General features: G+C 43.5%; 1 protein-coding gene across 1 annotated transcript in view; it reads right to left on the minus strand.

The window, feature by feature from the left end:
- Positions 1-2,198: 2,198 nt before the first annotated feature.
- Positions 2,199-19,263, minus strand: part of AXDND1 (axonemal dynein light chain domain containing 1) — a 20,581-nt gene continuing 3,516 nt past the window's right edge. Inside the window, exons 5-25 of the mRNA XM_008938906.1 lie at positions 18,961-19,046; positions 18,030-18,086; positions 17,810-17,915; positions 16,956-17,077; positions 16,512-16,652; positions 15,967-16,071; positions 15,231-15,351; positions 14,577-14,678; positions 13,857-14,023; positions 13,541-13,604; positions 12,917-13,151; positions 10,075-10,288; positions 9,381-9,474; positions 8,496-8,704; positions 7,823-7,919; positions 6,802-6,912; positions 6,136-6,279; positions 5,887-6,018; positions 4,608-4,699; positions 3,618-3,769; positions 2,199-2,233 (exon numbers count right to left, since the gene is read on the minus strand). Coding sequence (XP_008937154.1) covers positions 2,199-2,233; positions 3,618-3,769; positions 4,608-4,699; positions 5,887-6,018; positions 6,136-6,279; positions 6,802-6,912; positions 7,823-7,919; positions 8,496-8,704; positions 9,381-9,474; positions 10,075-10,288; positions 12,917-13,151; positions 13,541-13,604; positions 13,857-14,023; positions 14,577-14,678; positions 15,231-15,351; positions 15,967-16,071; positions 16,512-16,652; positions 16,956-17,077; positions 17,810-17,915; positions 18,030-18,086; positions 18,961-19,046 — 2,586 coding nt within the window. The remainder of the gene's footprint in view (positions 2,234-3,617; positions 3,770-4,607; positions 4,700-5,886; positions 6,019-6,135; positions 6,280-6,801; positions 6,913-7,822; positions 7,920-8,495; positions 8,705-9,380; positions 9,475-10,074; positions 10,289-12,916; positions 13,152-13,540; positions 13,605-13,856; positions 14,024-14,576; positions 14,679-15,230; positions 15,352-15,966; positions 16,072-16,511; positions 16,653-16,955; positions 17,078-17,809; positions 17,916-18,029; positions 18,087-18,960; positions 19,047-19,263) is intronic.

The following is a 19,263-nucleotide window of genomic DNA, read 5'->3' on the forward strand; positions in this document are numbered from 1 at the left end:
TGGAGGGGGAGGCAGGACAAGCTCTGAGCTCGTGGGTATCCAGACGTTTTAGAGCTGATGTGTTTAACCAGCTCCCGCCAAGCTGACAAGGGGAAAGGCCAGAGGAGAGCCTTGAAAACAGGAACGCTTTTGCCTGCTGCAGCTGCCTTGGTCACCTCCACGCACAGGCATGGAACAGAGAAAATCCTCAGAACTCTTATAATCCTTAAAACCCCTATGTATCTGTCCTGACAACCTACAGATACTGCAGTCCTTTCTTTTGGCAAAGATACTTCCCCAACATTAGACACTTCTAGGATTCAGCTGGACAAGTTGCTGGGTTTAGACTCTGCTCTTGCCATGAAAGGTTGGACTAGATGATCCTTGAGGTCCCTTCCAACCTCTTATCTGTGATGATACGGGGCACTGTCCAAGGAAACACCTCTGCACTCGGTTCTCTGACCCTGGTGGCCTTTGAGTGGACATCAGCTCTGCGCCTGCCCTTTTACTCAACCTGCAACATCTCCCCTTGCTTCAAAGCAGGCCTCCCCCTGCATAGTAATTCCCAGGCCCAATGTTCTGCTGCTGGTGGCCTGTGATAGCCAAGACAGAGGGCACTTTGTAGCCCTTCCCTCACTTGCCCACACAGTAGTTGGCCATTGTGCACATGGCTAGGTAGGGCTGCCCAGCCAGTCACTCACTTGTGTATTTTCGCTCCTTTCATCAGTCCCTCTTTGCCCACTGGTAACACTCACACACATTGACACGTCTTCTGTAGTATTTCTGTTAAATGAGGCTGTGCCACGGGGAAGACCTGTATGTACTGGCTTAATACTGCTGCAAAGGACAAGGGTCCCACTTCTACTAAGTGCCACACAGTCTGTGTTTAATGAGTCCTTTCAGCTCCCCAGAGTTCCCTTCTCAACAGTCTGTGCTCCTGAAAGACACACTCTTCAAGTGTTTGCCAGTCTTTTTACAGCAAGGACACCCAGTGAACCAGCCCCCTTACAAGTGGCTGGGAAGTGGGAAAAATCCACTTGTGAACTTCTTGGTGATCACACAAGCTCTAGGTGGAACTTCACATCCAAATTTTGCCACCAGAACCTTCTCAGGAGGGGGTGGCAGGATGGCTGTGGCTCCTGCTTGTACGTTTGTAGTAGATCTCAGTAGTGGTTCACTCATGGAAAACAAGCTCTGGGAAGTGGAACAGCTCCGTAATCCTCCACTGGTGGACATGAGCTGTGAGGTTGCTTCTCTAAGGCTGGTTCTGCTTATTTCTCAGGCTGTCTCCCCTCGCTCCCCAGCCTAGGGTAAAAGGGCACAATGCTATGCAATGTGCTGCTGCTGATCCTTTCTCTGAACACTTCTCTGGCTGCACTTCTAACATCGTGTAAAATGATCCATCCAGACCAAGATTCCTTGGCACATCAAAGAGCAACATCTCTACAGATAATGTCCCAAAGGAACAGCACTTAGCTTGAGAAATGGCTGCCGAGAGACACACGGCACTGTGTCAGGGGACGCACATTGTCCTCTTTACACTCCCATCTGCAGAAGTCTGGCTTTTTTCAAACATGTAACTTCCCTGCAGCTACAAAAAAAGGCAAATTACAGCTAAGAGCACCCTAAGTTCCAAAGACCATGCCTTGTTCCTGCAGGATCTTCTCTCTTACATATACAGAGCTGGCAGAAACTTGTCATTTGACCTTCAGCAGATATTATGTTTAAAAACCTTGAAGAAAACATCATTCAAAAATGTACCTCAGGATTCGGGATATATGATGTATCCAAAATAGAATTTCCTCCTTGGGAGTTGGCAGGGGTTGTCTCCTGACAGTTTCACTGCCTGCTTTTCCAAGCTGAGACCAAGTCAAATTGCAGCAAGTCATGCTGAACCCAGGCAGCTCTGCTGGCCTTGCAGAACTCTATAACTATACAGACTGCCCTGGGCTATGGATCTGATGGAGGCAGAAGCCTTGGGTGGCCACCTTATTGGGCAGTATGGGCTGTAGAGGCTGGAGGGGTACTGTGGATGGGAAGCCAGGGAGCTCAGATGCCAAACACAGAAATCACAGGGAAACGGAGCATTTAAATACCACCCCAGTGCACTGAGCGGGTGAACTGGCATCATCTGAAGCCTGATTTTTGTGACCTTGGTTACACTTGGCAGTTCTCTGGTGGTAGCAATTTGAGAAAGGCCTTCAAGATCATGCACAGCTTCAGGCTTTCATGCTTTCTGAAAGAAGGACGAAACCTTCAAAAGAAGAAAATTCAAGGATGAACAAAAATTTGTCTGTACAATTCTGCACAACTTGTGTATAATTTCTTCCTAACCAGTCAGCAGGTATTTGGATCATCTGAAGCCCAGGGGATGAAGGAGGTACCCATGATCAGTTACACTACCAAGCCACGCTGGCACTGAGAAAAGAAACCTTGATACGAAACGGAAGAGGTGCAAACAATTCACTCACATGATCCAGCATGGATGAGGCAGAATGAGATAGAGCAGCACAAAGAGATTGATGAACACAAACAGGAGGCAAGCACAAGACAAGGGGAGAGGCAGAGTATGCACAAACAGGAGAGATGTGGGTAAGACAAAACCAAAGTAGCAATGGCATTACAAAGTAAAGATATTAGAGCTGTGGAAGGCAGCAGAGGTCGAACAAGACGGATGCGGAAGTGGTAGACCCAGCCAGAACAGCAGAGATGCTGAGATGGCACAGAGAAGTTGGGGAAGTGTATGAGGAGTAAGGCAGTGATGCTACTATGGGCAGGCACCAAGAAACTACTCAGGAATTGCTGGTTTTTATTATTTGTTTTTTGTGGATCCCTGGGACTGGCCAGAGGTAGAAGCTCTGGGACTTAAGAAGGCCCCAACTTCCGAGACACTTTCTTGGGAATATTTTTCTGAAAGAAAAACAAAACAACAAACCAAAGTCATTAAAAACACAACAGACTAAAAATGTGCCCAAGGTATCACATCCTTAAACAAATCATCTCCTCCTCCTGCTTTGATGTCAAATAGACAGGATACACTGAAGGACTAAGAGAAAGTTTTTACTTCTCATTCTCTCTTCTTCTCCACATCTTATATTTGCATGGATCCAGCTGAGAAAGAACACAAGGGAATGCCTCTCATCCACAACAAACGTGTGACCTAAGGCATTCACTGCCGCACCAGATGGGCAAAATCAGTGGGTCAGCAGTGCTCAGATAACTCCTGGAGACAGGAAAAGGTCTGTGACCTCTGAGAATGAAGAGATCTGGAACATTATTTCTTTTCTCCCCCAAAATCAGTGACCCTAAACAGATTTTCTTGACTGTAACAGGGAACACTCACTCACAAGGACGTTGAAGGCAGTTACAGTGATCTACATATAGACCCTGTGTCATATGTCAAAATCAAACAAAATGACTTTCTCTCAAAACCAGACCACCTTCAGTAGTTCTTTTTGCCCTGTTCTAGAATAATGCTAAAAACCTTCCTGTTTTGCCTCTAACAGTCTAGAAAAAAACCCTAGGATGTGTACAGGAGGAGAAGACCTTGCACTAAACAGGAGATGAACAAGATGTCCTCAAAGGATAGGCCCCCTCTCTGAGACTGGAAGAGGGTTCAGAATATTGATTCTCCTGACCTTGCCCTTCTTTGTGTGTTGTTTCTGGGATGTCTTTCACCTCTTTCTCAAGCTCACTCTCCAGCTCTTTGATTCTCTGCAGAGCTTCTTCCAGCTTCTCTTCAAGATCTTCAGACCTCTCCTCTGCTTTCTGAGCACGGATCTCCATTTCTCTGAAACACAGAGCCAAAGAATGTTGAAACTTGAAATTTAAGCAGCTGCTGGCAGGATACCTAAAAGAAAGATTTAGAAAGCTGAAGCATTGAGTGGGATTAACTGACTCTATAAAACACATCTATGCTTTCAGAGAAGGACATTGTTAAAAGATCTATGAAGGACTTCATGGCACACCTATGTGAACCCTGCAAATTGAATTAAGTTTAAAACTTGGTGTTTGCTAGGAAAGGGTGAGATGCTGATCTTCATTGTGCAGAGATAAATACAGAACACAGTCAGTTCTGTTAGCAAGGCTAATGAGATAGGGTTACCCTGGATAATGCAAGATCAGAGACAAAGCAAGGAGTATGAGGGAATCTCATTCAGAGTGCCCAAGCCTGCTTTGGCATGGAAGAAGTCATTACCAAACACAAACCTTGATGTGATTCTGCATGGAGACAGCTGGATGTCCCTTCCCATTGTATAGCTGTACCCACCAAGCTCTGGGGCACTAGCAGGCCCTGGAAGTGCTCAGCTGCATTCACATAGCACCCTGTAAGTGCTAGTGGGACCTGAAGTATAAAGAGGTCTTGCAGAAAACCATTGTAAGAACTTCCACAATATATATGGCACACAAAACAAAAAATGTGCACACATGAAGGACAGCTGGCATGGGTCACATCTTCAGCTAACATAAGTCACAGTCAATGGCCCAAGACAATCAGAATGGAAGGAAACCCAAAGTTAAGCCAACAGATACTGGATGAAACAGAACCTTATCAGAAAGCAGAACAGGCACTTGCCTGGGGTGAAAACCTGCCCTGCTCATCACTCCAGCACAGGACTAGTACTCACAGAAGCTGCACTTGCAGATGTTCCAGCATTTCCAGGGCTTCAAACTCTTTCTGAGAAAAGGGAGTCAATGGCTTGGTGGCAGTCATCTCCCTCTGGTTGGGAAGAGCAAAACGTTCTATAAGTGTACATAAACCAAACAATGCTGCATTTCATCTCTGGCATGTACCTGGTTTGGTGCTGGTGTCTCAGTGCATAGCTACAACACAGACAAGAGCTCAGTATCAGCAAAACATGTAAAATCAGAGGCTAATTCAGGCACTGAACTGATCTTAGCATTAAAAATAGACTAAATTTATTTTCTGATGAAACATGAAAGTCTTACTGGCTCATTGTCTTGGGCTTCTGTGACTGGGTTACAGAAGTTGTAGATGTTGTAGCCTGACCAGTAGAAATAAAAAACCAAACCAAAACAAACTACAAAGCAATGTTCAGAGAACAGAAATAAGCAGCTCCTCACAGGGTGCAACAGGTATAAGTTACTTCATCTAAAGATGACAACCAGTTTTCTGTAAAAACAACTGTTGAAAGACTCCTACTCAAAGCTTTAAATGGTAACTGTGATTTCCAGGAATTAATTTCTGTAAAACAAATCGAAGTCCATAATGAAATGCTCCTGCATCTCCCACTGTCACTCTGCACTAGCTGACCACCTCTAAAGCAGGAAGGTCAAGGCACACTCAGCAATGCAGCATGCTCAAGGAATGGGACCATCCAGTGACAGTTTGCTGACAGTTCACGGTTCCTCTGCATCTAGTCTCCGTGCTGGATGACTGACTGGCCAGGGAGTGACTGCAAAAGGTAGGCTCTATGACTTCTGAAGAGCACTATTCCAAAGCCAAGTGGAAAAAACAAGGACCTGGGAGGCCAAAACAAGCTGAACCTCTTTTTAGCTTGTTGTTGTGGGATCTCCCTGAATCTCTGAACGCTCTTCAGCTCCTCATGTGCTCAATACCAAACTATTTTCACCATCCCAGCCTCTGCAGATAGTCCTGGTTCAGACTACACACATTACCCATTGCTGGTCCTATGGAAGTTCCAGGGTTGTGGCAGTAATGAATGGGTCAGGAGGGCAAATAGCAGCTGTGGTAACTGTGCTAATGATTATTTAAAATTTCAAGAAGGGAGGAATCGGAGAGAACACCAGCACCTTGCACAGCCCCAGCAGGTCTAACACAAGTGTTAAAGGGAGTCTCATAACAGAGTCTGACCAGACAGCTAAAACGCAGCTCCAAATCTCTGCCAATAGGCTAAAACCATTGGGGGAGTAGCAACTCCCTACCCCTGTGACCGACACGTTGTCTGACTTCAGAGACTTCAGGTGGATGTTTGAGTCATGTCCTACATATCTGATCATGTCTGCAGCAGCTTCACTGTGCTCAGTCAGGTAATCCATATCAGCACCTGGCTGCTGCTGAGGGAGAAAAGGGACAAGAAATAGGAGACACATCTAGCCCAGTGCCGCGCATACACACAGCAATAATTAAAAAAGCCCTGCTGGAAGGTAGCATATTGCAACTACTGCAGTCACCTGCATAACAGCAATTTCTTCCTCTGCTTCTAATGTTTCTTCTTCTATTACAGGTTTCATGCTGCTGTTGGCATCTTCAGCTTCAAGCTCCTCCTGAGTTGGAGAAGTGGCAGCGTCCTTCAGCTTAAGCTTCAATTGTAATTCCTGTAAGGCACCATAAGGATGAGGTGAGTAGTGCAGTCCTTTTGTCCATCCAAATAACCTAGGCAAAGCTCCCTGGCATCTGGTTTTCTCTTGCACATACTTAGACTTGGACTTCATCCAGCTAGGAGGGTGCTTAGTATGAATACATTGAAAATCACAAAAGAATATGCCAATTACGTAATCATAATTGAGTTCAGAATTGACACAAATTGTTCAAGACAAGAGATCTAAATCCATTTCCTCATTAGCTAAATTTAACCTGTTTTGTACTAAAGTAGATCAATGCCAGGCCAACCATCTATAACACACATCTAATTGTCAGGCAGTCTCAGACATCCATCAAGCCCCACAAGGAGTTAAACTAGAAATTCAGCCTGATCTCCTGGGTAAGGCAATCTTAAGTCTGCATGCAAAGCCTTCCCTCAGACTGAACTCTAGCTACTTTTCCTTAAAGAAAGGTTTTGAAGCAGACCTTCATTAAAACTGGTTTGACCTAGAACAGCAAATGCAGTCTGTGCACACCTCTGATCCAAAGAGGTTTTCCGTTTTTTTTAAATCCAGAAAGGAGACAGGAGTGCCTTTGATCTCTGAAAGGATAAGACTACATGCTTGAATCCAATTACAGCACTCAGTCTGAAAGACATAACAGAAAATTATTATTCAGGGATTAGTGAGCAGAAAAAAATATAGCTATTACCATATTAATTCAGTCAGTTAAATAATTCCACCTTCCTGTTTTTATCTGCTCCAAGGACCTATTTGGACCCTACAAAGGAAAAAGAAGACACATTCCTCCAAGCTTTCAGACACAGCATCTGTCAACAAGCTCCTTGTCAGGCCACTGCTGAACATCTCTGTTACAGCCACTGCATTTGAGAAGAAATGAGTGTAAATCCCAGGGGCTCATTTTTCACTTGACAAGGTAATGGAGAACGTAAGCAGAAGTATTTTCAACTTCTGCAGAGAAACTTTTTACATTCCTTGAAACAATGTCATTTGCCCTGTGTTCAGGGAAGCCTTGGGCTTCAGGAAGGGTTTACTTGAATTCCTAAAGTAAAGCTCAGCTAAATGCTGGCAATGGCAGTGGTAGCAACTAAGAGCTTTACCAGAAAGTGTTGGAATAAGAAAATGGCAGACAGGTCATTTAACTGCAAAAAGTCCTGACTGCATCTGCATAAAGGTATATTGTACCCACTACCTCTAGGAACTTCTCAAGCACTGCTCAAGTTTACATGCACATGGCTCTGGCAAGCTTTGAACCATAGGTGAATCTACTGCAACTCATATGGAATGTATCTCACAAGAGAGCCCTTACACATGTACCCTGAAAGTGGGTAAGGGAAACATTAACCTGGCCCAGGTTTATCTGCTTTCCCAGGACTGCAGAGTCAGTAGAGAGAACTTGGAGGACCAGGGTAATTTTCTAGAGTAGCAGGAGTCTTCCTCCTTCTTGAAACTCTCAGATATTTCTCCACTTTTTACAAAGCAAATGCAGTCACATCTACCCTAGACCTAGATGGCTGGAAACACAGGCATCTTTTACCTTGATCTTATTCAGCTCGTTCAGCTCAAACTCAGCTTCTAAATCCATCTCAGACTTTTTCTTTTGAACGATTGCATTGACGATCTCGCTGCAGGAGCTGCAAAGATGCAGAATGTCATCAGCCCTGCAGGAGTGCCCTCAAGAGCTTAGAATCACAGAATCATTTAGGTAGTAAAAACCCCTTCAGTCAGGAGCCTAATGCTGTCAGCAAGGTACAGGAGCTATCCATAGACCTCTGAACTAGAGAAACCTCCAGAAGAGCAATCCTCACCTGCACAATGACTTCCAGAACAGCTTGTCCTGCCTTGCTGTAATAACCCACAGCAGACATGAGCACAGATCCTGAATCAGGTTCAGGCTTAGCTTCAGGTGACCTGGACTGCAGACTCACTGCCTGAACTGCCTTTACGTCCTCTGGAAGTCATACCCAGAAGTGTGGGCAGAGCCCATGCAACCACAGATGTGAGCATGTTTTATAGTACTGCCTTTCTCTTTAGGTGTTCCTGTCTTATTAGGCTCCCTGTAAGTTCCAGTAAGGCCCATTTAAGATGTGGGAAAAGATCCAAGGACAACCAAATTGACAGGATCTGTCATGATGATCAATCTTTTGGCACGCTACACATCTTTTCTTGAGAAAACTTCCTTAGATGAAGTTGAAAGCCTCTGCTGGTACCTGACTACAGAATCTGAGAGTCTGCCCATCTTTGCAACCAGCTCTTCAGCTTCATGCTGCAGCTTATGAGCCCCCAGAATTCTGAGCTCCTCGTCGGTCTCGGTGCCCGAGTCTTGCCGAGGGGGACACTCCAAGGACAAGCGGTCTGCTGTCATGTGTCTCAGCAAATTCACCACCCATAGGGTCAGCTCTCGGTGCAGTTCAGTCACCTGCACAAAACATCAGAGCAAATCTAAACCAGAAATAAAGGACTGGTATTGCCACATAGCCTGAAGTCAGTGTGTTTCACGTCTATGTCCTACCTAGTGCAATCTGCAAACTGACCTAATGACAGAAACCTTTGGGTTTATCATTTTTTTCTCCCACAGTCATTCCCATTACAAACATATCTTTTCCAATCATGGATCTGTCGTTCTCCCAGTTCGTGTTTAGGATCATATGTTGCTTATAAGCCACATGGTGCTCTCTCTTTTCCAGAATTCAGCAACAAACCAAAAATCGCACACCACACTTACAGAACATTTAAAAAATGCATAGTGAGAGCCTCTAGTCTACAATCCTGTGAGAAAAAAGTGAAACCACAGGGAGCCAGCAGCCACAAGAGCTCTCTGAGCAGCAAATATCCATGTTATTCCAGAGAAAATTCTTAGAAAGATGAAACAATAAAATGGCGTTCATGCACTGTTATAGGAGACCTTACAACTATTTTTAGAGGAATTCCCTGCTCCTTTTGCTGGAAGACAAAAGCCACAACTCAAGCAGAAAAGGTGTTGAAAGAGAAACAAGTCTTCCTCACAACTGCACTCTTGCCAGATGGAAGTTAAAGGAAAGACTGGATTCCAGATACAGTGCTCTTATTCCTAGCAGTTTCAGGCTTGCACTTACTTTTTCATTAAGAAGTGTGATGTTCTTCTCAGCCTCATTTTTCACGGACAGAACCCACTTCTGAATCATCTGAAAAAATTCTCTAGGTACCACCCTGAAAAAACCCAAACAAATCCAGAAACAAAGTGACCTCTAGTGCACCAAACCTGAGGCTCTCCTGTCTCAAAGACACCTTTTGCTTCCCAGCTCAAGGGAAATGACACATCTGAGTACACCATATGCTGGAAAACACGACACAGGCATTTTTGTTAATGTTATAGTTGTGGGTGAACTTAACATTCGCAAGTAATCTTACGTATGTGTTAAGCACGTGCTCTACAAATAAGTTACTTCCTAATTATATTTACCAAAACCAGTGGTGCACCACAAAGAAGAATATGCCCCTCCAAATCTGACTGTAAATGAATCACATATTTTGTTTTTTCTTCAAATGTCAAGATTTCCAGAGCAGGTGGCAGTTCTGAGGGAGATGATGATGTTGCAGGAGCGATATTGAAGCCACCAACTGTTTCCACATATATTGCCAAATCAAAGCAAATGAAAGGCAGCTGCCAATCATTTTAACACTTCAGCTGATCATATTTATCCCACTGCCAGTTTCCTGCACCAGGGTCCCCACAAAAGAACATTTTTCTTATGAGTGCAGTTTAATGTACAAGGCCAGCCCAGACACCATTAACACCTCTGCTCTTACGGGAAATGTGGCTTCTTATCATCCTCAGCTTCGTGCAACTGGCTGGAGCCTATACAGCTCATGACTGCCTCTGCCTGGGCCAGCCACCCAGGGATCTTGTGATAAAATGACTGCAGCTCAGCTTCATACATGCCAGAACCTTGATTCAGCTTTTGCACCTTGAATAACCAATCTTCCATACTTCTCACCAAAGCCGTCAAAAACCTAGCTGTGCCTGCAGGGGAAGAAAATAAGAACCTTTAATTACAATTCCTTCAGCAAAAACAAAGCTGAATTCAAAGAGGGATGCCAAGAGAGATGCACAGACTGTGTGGGAACCGGCTACACTTAGGACTAAGAAAGAGCTTTTTAGTAAGCACTCAATTCAAAGCATCCTGAAAAAAAATGGGCTTGATTTGACTTTCCTTCTTGTCTTGGCAGATTTAGCTGACTCATTGCATAAAGACTTAGTATAACTCTTTTTAAAACAGCTTGGCAGTTACAATCTGATTCTTCAAAGGCGCAGGCAATGCAGTATGCACAGATGTACAAAATGCCTGGACAAGGTAGTAAATTACTTGTTCATTCACTCAGCTGGCACATACTGATAGATATTCTCCCTTTGCTGGGGAATATGCTTGAAATATTACAATGCTTGCTGTTGATATCCAGTGCTTAAAGTTTCTTTAAATCCTGGTGAGGTCCTGGCCTCCATGCTGTCTTGTAGGAAAGACAGCATGTTAAGCACATGAGGGCAATGACAATTTTTGTATTATCTCAATGATTTTGATGCATGGCTCCGTTTCCCCACTGTAAAGCTGTGGGGTAGAACTGGTTAACTTCTCTGAACTGGGAGAAATGCAATGAAGTAGTGTTTGAATGTCCAGACTTAGAGTGAAGCCTTTCAGAGCACACAACAGGAAGACCACAACCAGGCATTAGTTTTTAAAGACCAGGAGGCCAAGAAGAAGTAGTAGAAATATTATTTAAGTTTTCCTGCCATGCAGCATCAGCTTAAGAGCAAAAAAGGAAGGCGGTGGGTCCTAGAAGGGCATGCAATGAAGAAGAATCACTTCTGTTCACTTTTGTGTGGCTTTGCCATATTAGCTCTTACACATTATTCTAGATCCTTATTAAATAGTGGCTTGCTTTGGGAAGGCTGTCTGTGCCAGTGCATTTATCTTATAAACTTAATCAAGTCCTCAGCAAAAGAGAAGACCCAACTGGACCTCACACTGGAGTGGTCACTCTAACCCAAAGTGCCAATTTCAGAGTCAAAACTATCTTATTTTCACAAAGAAGGTATAACGTGAAAGCTTTAAGAAGTGACTGAGGAAGATTGAATAAAAGCAAAGACCTTAAGCTAAACCTTATACATTTCATGTAAGTCCTCTCATATCTCCTGTCTAAAACAGTCTCACGTCTCATCTCTCTCTCTCTCTCTCTAACCCTTATCATCAAATACAAAACTCTTTGTATCTCTGGCATATGCTGCTTGAGATCAGGTAATCAGGTCTTAGAAGCCAATAAATACTTCAAGTAACTGAGTGCCATTTCCTCACAGGACAAAATTACCATGTTCTCAGTATTGTCTCTTATCTATTCTTTATAATCTCTTTCATTTTCACTGTTTTGTACCAGAGATGCAATGTAAAGAGAAGGGTTACCTCATCTTTTCTACTGAAAGGCCATTACATTGCAGCACAAAAATGAATCCAAGCCATTCAAAATATACTGCCTTGTGTGGATCAAGAGAATACCTTTCCCATGGTCCAGTTCCCTTTGTTAAAATAAGCTAACATCCCTCTTTCTGGACTTTACTGGCTGAAGCAGTTTTGTATCAGAAGTCTGCGCTGTGCTGCCTTGCCCTTTGTTCAGATCAGGACTAACAACTGAGGTTTCTGACAACCTGCTGTTAACTCTTTGCCATGCTGGTGTCTGGCCAGTTATGGCCCCATTCCTCCTCCTTTCTCTCACTTTCTAATGAGAGCTGTTGGGAATATTTATTTCCTTTAGTTGTCTCTTAGGATGGACAGGCTTTTCCTTCTATCTTGGCTCTTTTATTAGGCTAAGTATAACATGTAGCTTCAGGTAATTTAGGGAAAAATCATAGGATAACCCTGAGTGAAAGACTAAGATGACAGTATGAGAAGCAACTTAGCAAACAGGAGTAGCAGTTCCTGACAGCATGTGTGCAGTTTAGTTTTAGTCTCCTAAAAGGGAATAAGATGATTAAAATGACCCATCAGAGAAAACAATTCTGGAATCAGAAATAAGTCAAGGTCCTGGAGAGGCAAAGGTTGAGGAAGTTAGTTGCAAATTACCCAACAACTGTTTGTTATCTTACACAAGACTTGATAACTTCATATCAACAAAGAAAATATTTATTTACATACTTTATTATCAGGACAATTCAGTATCTGGATTAAGATAACTTTGCATTAGTGGTAAGGCAATAAAAAAAGTATTACCCTCTGAGAGTGTTATCTGGTTAATGATCTTCAAAGTGATGGTTTATTTTACATTTTAAACATCCATTTTTTTTCCCCATAAATATCCACATAATCACAAACCACCCATACTCCCTCTGAAAATAATATATGACTTCCTGCTATCCTATCTGCATTGTATATTCTTTGCAGTGTCTCACATTGAAAATTCCAGATGTTCTTTTTGCATGTGACTGCGAGTCAAGTTTCTTGGAGTTTATCCCTGGAATGCTCTTGATTCCCAGCACATACCTGGGCATCAGACTTTAGCTTTGGAAAAGGCCGTACAGATTATGTTAACTAGTCCTTTATTACCTGTTACTTTCCTGGCATCCCCAAGGAAAGACTGAACTGCAAATTTTATCATTTCTTACCATTATTCCCACTTATCCTTATATCATATTGCTGGTAGAGCTCACACGCCCTTTGGTTTATTTCTTCCAGGGCAGCGTGCTGTGGAGGCAACACTCCAGCAAGGTCCCGGTGTCGGTTCAGCCCTCTTTGTCCCAGCTCTGTCCAGGGCTCCTGCAGGCTGGCAGCCCTCCTCAGACTTTCTGTCTTTCTTAGGTGCACCTCCCCCTCGTACTGCTGCAGGTCTTCTTTCAGCATCTGAAAGAAAAGCAGCAAGGTTGCCATGGCTCCCACAATAGGGCCAACCCTCAGCTGCAACAAAAAGGTGACGGAAATCAGGTAAGAAAAGCGTGAGGACAATTCTAAAAGCATCTACAGATTAATATAATTTATTGGTCACCAGAGCTGCTGGTCAGACAGCACTCAAATGCACAACTAAGTTTAATGCACTGGCTGAACCATGGTATTGATCACTTACAACTTCTCATGTGTAGACTCTTAGCTTAAGCTGCACCACAAAAGATCGAGCTGATGTGTTTTTGTTCACGTTTGTGATGGTCATAGATGCTCACTGAGGTTCAGCTAACACATGGTAATTTGCTGAGCAGATACCAGCTAATAATACGTCCAACCCTCCAAAATCTTACATTTGTCAAGTTCTTGATATCTTGTACGATTTCATCCAGCAGCTTTTCAGTCATCAGAGAGGAGCTAAAGCAGAGGGAAAGAAGGCATGAGAGGTAAGAGAAAAAAAACCACATTTTTTAGGGATGTGATCATCAAAATACATGTGTCGAGAGTAGAAAGTCAAAAAGCAGAGCAGTGAGGGATGTGCAAATTGCTCCAAATCTCACTGCTCCTTAGAGTCAGTACCCATGTTGCACTGGGCCATTGAGCCCTCCTGTCATGAGGCAAAGGTTGCAGGAGTTGACTGCTATACCCCAGTCCCTCTGGACCACTCACGAGTCACTGCCATGGAAATGCTGAAGGTGCTTGTTGAGGCTGCTGCACACAATCTGCAGTTTTCTCTGGCTGGACTCCTCAGAACACTCTATTTCAGCTCCAACTTGACCCAACCACTCCCGGAACTGCTTCATCTCTTCCTGCAGATCAGCCACATCTCCTGTGTCCTGTTGGGCAAGAGGGTGGGAAAATGGACTGTTGCTGTGATTATTTTATCAGAGTTGGAGAAATTCTCCCTTTGCCCTAGCTATTTTGAGATATGTATGTATCAAAAGTCTGGGAAATGTCTGTAATTCCAGAGCACAACCCTCACAAGCCCTTTGAGACAGGCTCACCCTTCCCAGGCATACCAGAACAAAATGCTTGATTCTTATTTCTTGTATGCTACCGTGAGACCATGCAGCCCCATATCTGTCAGGCCAAAATTAACACTAGCTTCAATCTGTTTTGGTTTTATGGAGAAGGAACAGGGGGAGAAAAGAAAGCCAGAAAGAAAAAAGGGAAATGGGGAAAAAAACCAAAAGTTTCTGGTAGAGAAAAGGGGACACAGATTAAAGAGAAGCAGAGAGTGAATTCATTCAAATTTGAATGCTTGTTTGAAACTAGACCAATAGTTCAAAAAACAGCCAAAGTACTGAATGCTTTACTGAGAACTGTAGAGCTACATAAACCACACATACACACACTTTGAATAGGTACCCACCACAGGCAGGTCCTTACCTTGGAGTCCAAGAGGACTATGAAATGCTTGAGAATGTTGGTCAATGTCTTTCCACTAACATGGAGCCTGCGAATCAATGTAAGCTGGTTTCTGTCTATTATCTGGGAAAAAAAAAAATTATTATTTTCCCTGATTTCTTCTGAGGGGAGAAGCATCTGACAGTGACAGAGGAGCCTGACCATCAACGAGATGGAGCTCAAGTGGCTGAGTCTACTTTCCTTACAATTAAGTCTCTCATCTCTCAGTCCCAGAAGTTCTGCTAACAGATTTTAAACTTTAATGGGATAAAGTAGATCACAAACAATGGGGACAGGCAAATGAAGCATAGAATTAACAAAGAACAAATATTTTATGAGGAAGTGTAAGGAATTTGGTCACAACATTCTGAAATACGAGGAATAGGAATCTTCTTAGTCAAATCCAACTCTGAATGGACGTATTAATTTCACGGCAGTCCTTTCTGCACTGAACCTGGAGATCCATACCAAAAATGCTGTGTGAATTAATCAGTTTCCAGTTGAAAAACACACGTGAACTATCACAGACCTCAGGAAATGAGGTCAGGGCAGATATGAGATATATTACTACCAAATTATATAAAATAAAAGGATGAAATCTGCCCTTGCAACATACCACCTATCTCCTGCACCAACCTTCAGAGCCAGGTCATAGGCAGCTGAGCTCCAAAGATCTCTCTCTTGGGCCAGCAGCAGAACTTGCCCTTCCAGTCGTTTTCTCTGTAACTCATACAACGCATGATACTCTTCCAAAAGTCTAGAAGGGAAGGAATGAAATACACATACCTGTGTTTCTCATTCACGTTTACTGTCTTTCTCCCAATTCCTAAGGCTTTCCTTAGACATTTACTCTTCCTCTGTCACCTCCTGTGCAGCCTGTAAATTCACAGGTTCTTTTCCCTGACCCCCTCTGATACCTTTCTGCTGAGGATGAACTCAGATCTCTGCTGGGACTAGAGTAGCTGTTTTCTTCATGACACAAGATTCCTCTAAGTAAATCACTCAGCAGAACTCAGATATGAACCACCTAAATCACTGATTTTCTTAGGTATCAGAGGATGTCCACTGGCCCCTCTGAAGTTCAGAGCTGTAGGGTCTGCCGGAATACAAAGAGCTCACTGGATGTGAAGTGAAGAAAAAGGACTGCATCATCCTAGCAATAAATGCAACTTTCATGACTTAAAGCTAGAAATGTTTTGGACAGCTTTCTATCCCTTTGAGAACTTTAGGATTTATAGCAAAATAACGGCATTTGTTGTGAACACCCAAGCTCTATTTCCTCAGTCGTCATCTGTCCTTCCCTACAACCCTGAGAGAGTGATACTACCATGCTGAAGAGATCTCCCAGCATCAACTTCAAAAGCAAACTTACTTGGCATTTTCCTTATCCTCCTGCATGGCTGCAGCCAGCTCCTCTTGAGCTTTTTCTGCTTCTTTGGTCACCTTGCGATCATGCTCTTGTACTTCACGCAGCTCACTGAAACAGCAGTGAACAAGTCTTAATGCAGCTAAACTAAACCCAGAGGTCTCTACCTTGGCAAGCACAGACCTGTGGGCTGTACACTATCATGCAGAGCTCTCTTCCTCCAACACAAATATCTCATTGTAGAGGTGAAAGGCATCTTGAAGACCTCCTCTTCCCATGCACACATGTTGCTTCAATGACCCCCTTTCTCCAGTCTCCCCCCCAAGGAACCTACAGCATGCTAAGGAAAGGAGGAGGCTTTGACATTACTTGGCACTCAGAGAGTGCAGTGAGAGTGTGAGGAGGCTCAAGGGTGGTCACTGTAGCTCTCTTTCAAATCACAACCCTGTCCTTCCTACTCCCATGGAAGAAAGATTAAAAAACTGAAAAGAAGACAATGGACTAAGCTTAGGGCATAGAGAAAATTTCTTAGGATCAGGCAGGATTCAGACCTGGCCAGCTGTTCAACAGATTCTTTAAAATAGAGTAACTCTTCTGTAATATGTTTGTTGACCAGCTGCTGTGCCATCATTTTTTTGTTGAGGGTCTTCATCTGTTCAGGAATCCGCTCCAGGAGACCCACGTACCTCTGCCTGTAGTAGAAAGAGTAAAAAAGGGTATTTACCCAAGAGTGCAGATCTTTCACACCATCTGAAGACCCTTTCCTTTCACTGCACAAGAAGCTATCCAGAAGGCAATCTTTTGAGTGTTTGGACCAGGGATTTTAAACACTCTGAAACAATTTAATTGCAACAAATAATGGTAATCTGAGCTAGATGGCAATGGGCTGGCTTTGCAGAGCAAGGACATCAGGAACCATCTGCCATAGCTAATGCTGCTCCTGAGAGGACACCGTCACAAATCAAGAGGGGGATTAAAGGTTGGCTAGGGACGACCTGAGCTTCGAAAGCAGCTGTCCTCTCTCCACGCAGTCCACGCTGACCTGCCGAATCAGCTCATGGAAAACAATGTTGTAGATGTTCTGCTCCACCTTCATAAGCTCCAGAGCATTGTGTAGCTGGCAAAACAGGCAAGAAAAATCACAGCCTTGCAGAGTCTGGCCAGCCTACACCTTTAGCACAGATGTCTCATTACTTCTGAAGCAGGTTTCCTTTTGAGGACAAAAGAAACTACTAAAGGTAGAAAGGGGAAGGGAGAGAGCCATCCTGTGTGCATTCACAGGTTTGTTCTCAAACATGTTATGCACTGTCCTGAGTATCCTCCCATCAACATCCGCAGCAATTTCTCTGCTAAGTCCAGCTGGAGTTCTTGCTGAGGCAGTGCTCTACATTTTTCAAAAATCCTTCCCTATCACTATGCAAGAATGACAGAAAATAAGGCAAAGAAAGATACAGATGTTCTTTGACATCTGCTTTTTAGATGTATGGAGGTTTATAATGGCCCATTTTGTAACAGAGCAGCCTATCTCCCAGTGAAGAGATGAAACATAGAATCATGGAATCCTTTAGGTTGAACAGCCACTGCCTTCCTTCCTCTATAGCAATAATGCCAAATATCCGGCAGAAATCTAGCTTCCTACACCAGTTTGCTCTTCATTGCTCAGGCAGAGATGAAGAGAAGCTCAGAAGAGGAGTCCCCCAGTTATTACAGGAGCTACAGACATCTGGCTTGGGCAGAAACTAGCTTCTTTAAAAACAGGTACTTTAAGCACAACTGGTATAACCATTGGGGGAAACAAGACATTTTTCTGTGTATCAGAAAGTTAACTGTGTACAAGCAAGTTATCCACCTGTGAAGGTCCTGTTACTCTGATCAGCTTGTCTACTCCAGCTTTTTCCAACATGCTGTCCATCATCTCCATCAGCTGAATGACCTCTAACCTCCCAGAAGGTTTTCTGACAGATCAGAAAGAGACATATTATTCTGTATAGAACATTATGATATCTTCCCAGGAAATTAAATTTGAACAGCCGGTTTTGTCCAACAACTTCATGCCAAGTGGTACCTACATGGATGGGAACAGCCGTAGTTTCTTTTCATGGTCTTCAAGCAGTGTTGTGTATTTACTGAAACAAACACAAATGTTAGAACTCAGTTATAGAGCAATCCTTCCAGTATCAGCAAAGGCATCCCCCTCTCTCCTTCAGTCTCTTTGTCCCATGTACAAGCTGATAAAGGTTAGAGAGGCAGTAGAAGATTCTACTATGTTGCTCTTCAGTGGGAGCATCCAGAGCCTAATGTGAGAACTGGACCTCCTGAAGCTGTTTCCCCAGCTAGAGCTCCTTCTTCTTGCCACTAAATCTTGTAGAAACCTTTCCCTTTAAGACTTCCCATGGTACTTCTAAGAAGTGACCAATGGGTTTAAAAGTTACTAATGGAGCCAGAAAAACACTACATATCCACATCACATCCACCCAGAGGCTGATCACAGGGAGACCATTGAAATAATAGGATAGTGTTCTGTTACATCATGTTGGCAAAGAATCTGTGAGGATTTTGCTCCTAATCTTAGTGTTTTAATCCCTGAACTATGGCAAAGTCTCAATGGCCTTTTCTGGGCAAGGGTTCTTGGTAAACTCAAACCACAACACACAGCCTGAACAACAGAAAAAAAAAAAAATTGCAAATAAAATCTGCCCCACAGGGGTCAGATTCAAGATGTTAGCAGACCTATACAAGCATAAAGTGAGAGTAAGAGCTACCCAGAGCCTACCCAGCTTCATAGCAGAAAGCAATTCTAAAATAGAAAAAATAAACAAAAAAACCAAAACTTGAAGCAGCAAAAAAATTCCAAAAGCTGCCTCAAGGGATCAAATCAGATACTGTTCCCTTTCCAACAGCAAGAGGTGTATTTGGGCAGCATCCTCAGCCTCTCACCACTTTATGAACCCCCACTCTGAACAGCTGAGGATAAACCCTTGTAAAGTGGAAATCACTCACTCGTCAAAGTACTTCAAGGGCAAAACTCCCCTGTTCTTCACGATGTGAAATTCCTTGGGAACCAGACTATCTGCTAGGCTTGTTTGCTAGGGATGGAAAGACAGATGATGAAACATCAGCATAAGAGACGTGCATAAACTCTCAGATTCTTCCTAAAGAGAACACAGGTTTGGCAGCTGGGAGACCAAAAGTCACACACCAGCTTTTCATGCTGCTTTTCCCTTCCCCACCCCACATATTCAGACCCCAACAGAAACAATCTATTTCTGAAAGCAGGTTGAAACAACTAACACCAAACTGGGG

This window comes from Merops nubicus, unplaced genomic scaffold (assembly GCF_000691845.1).
Source record: "Merops nubicus isolate BGI_N331 unplaced genomic scaffold, ASM69184v1 scaffold26844, whole genome shotgun sequence".
Taxonomy (NCBI): domain Eukaryota; kingdom Metazoa; phylum Chordata; class Aves; order Coraciiformes; family Meropidae; genus Merops; species Merops nubicus.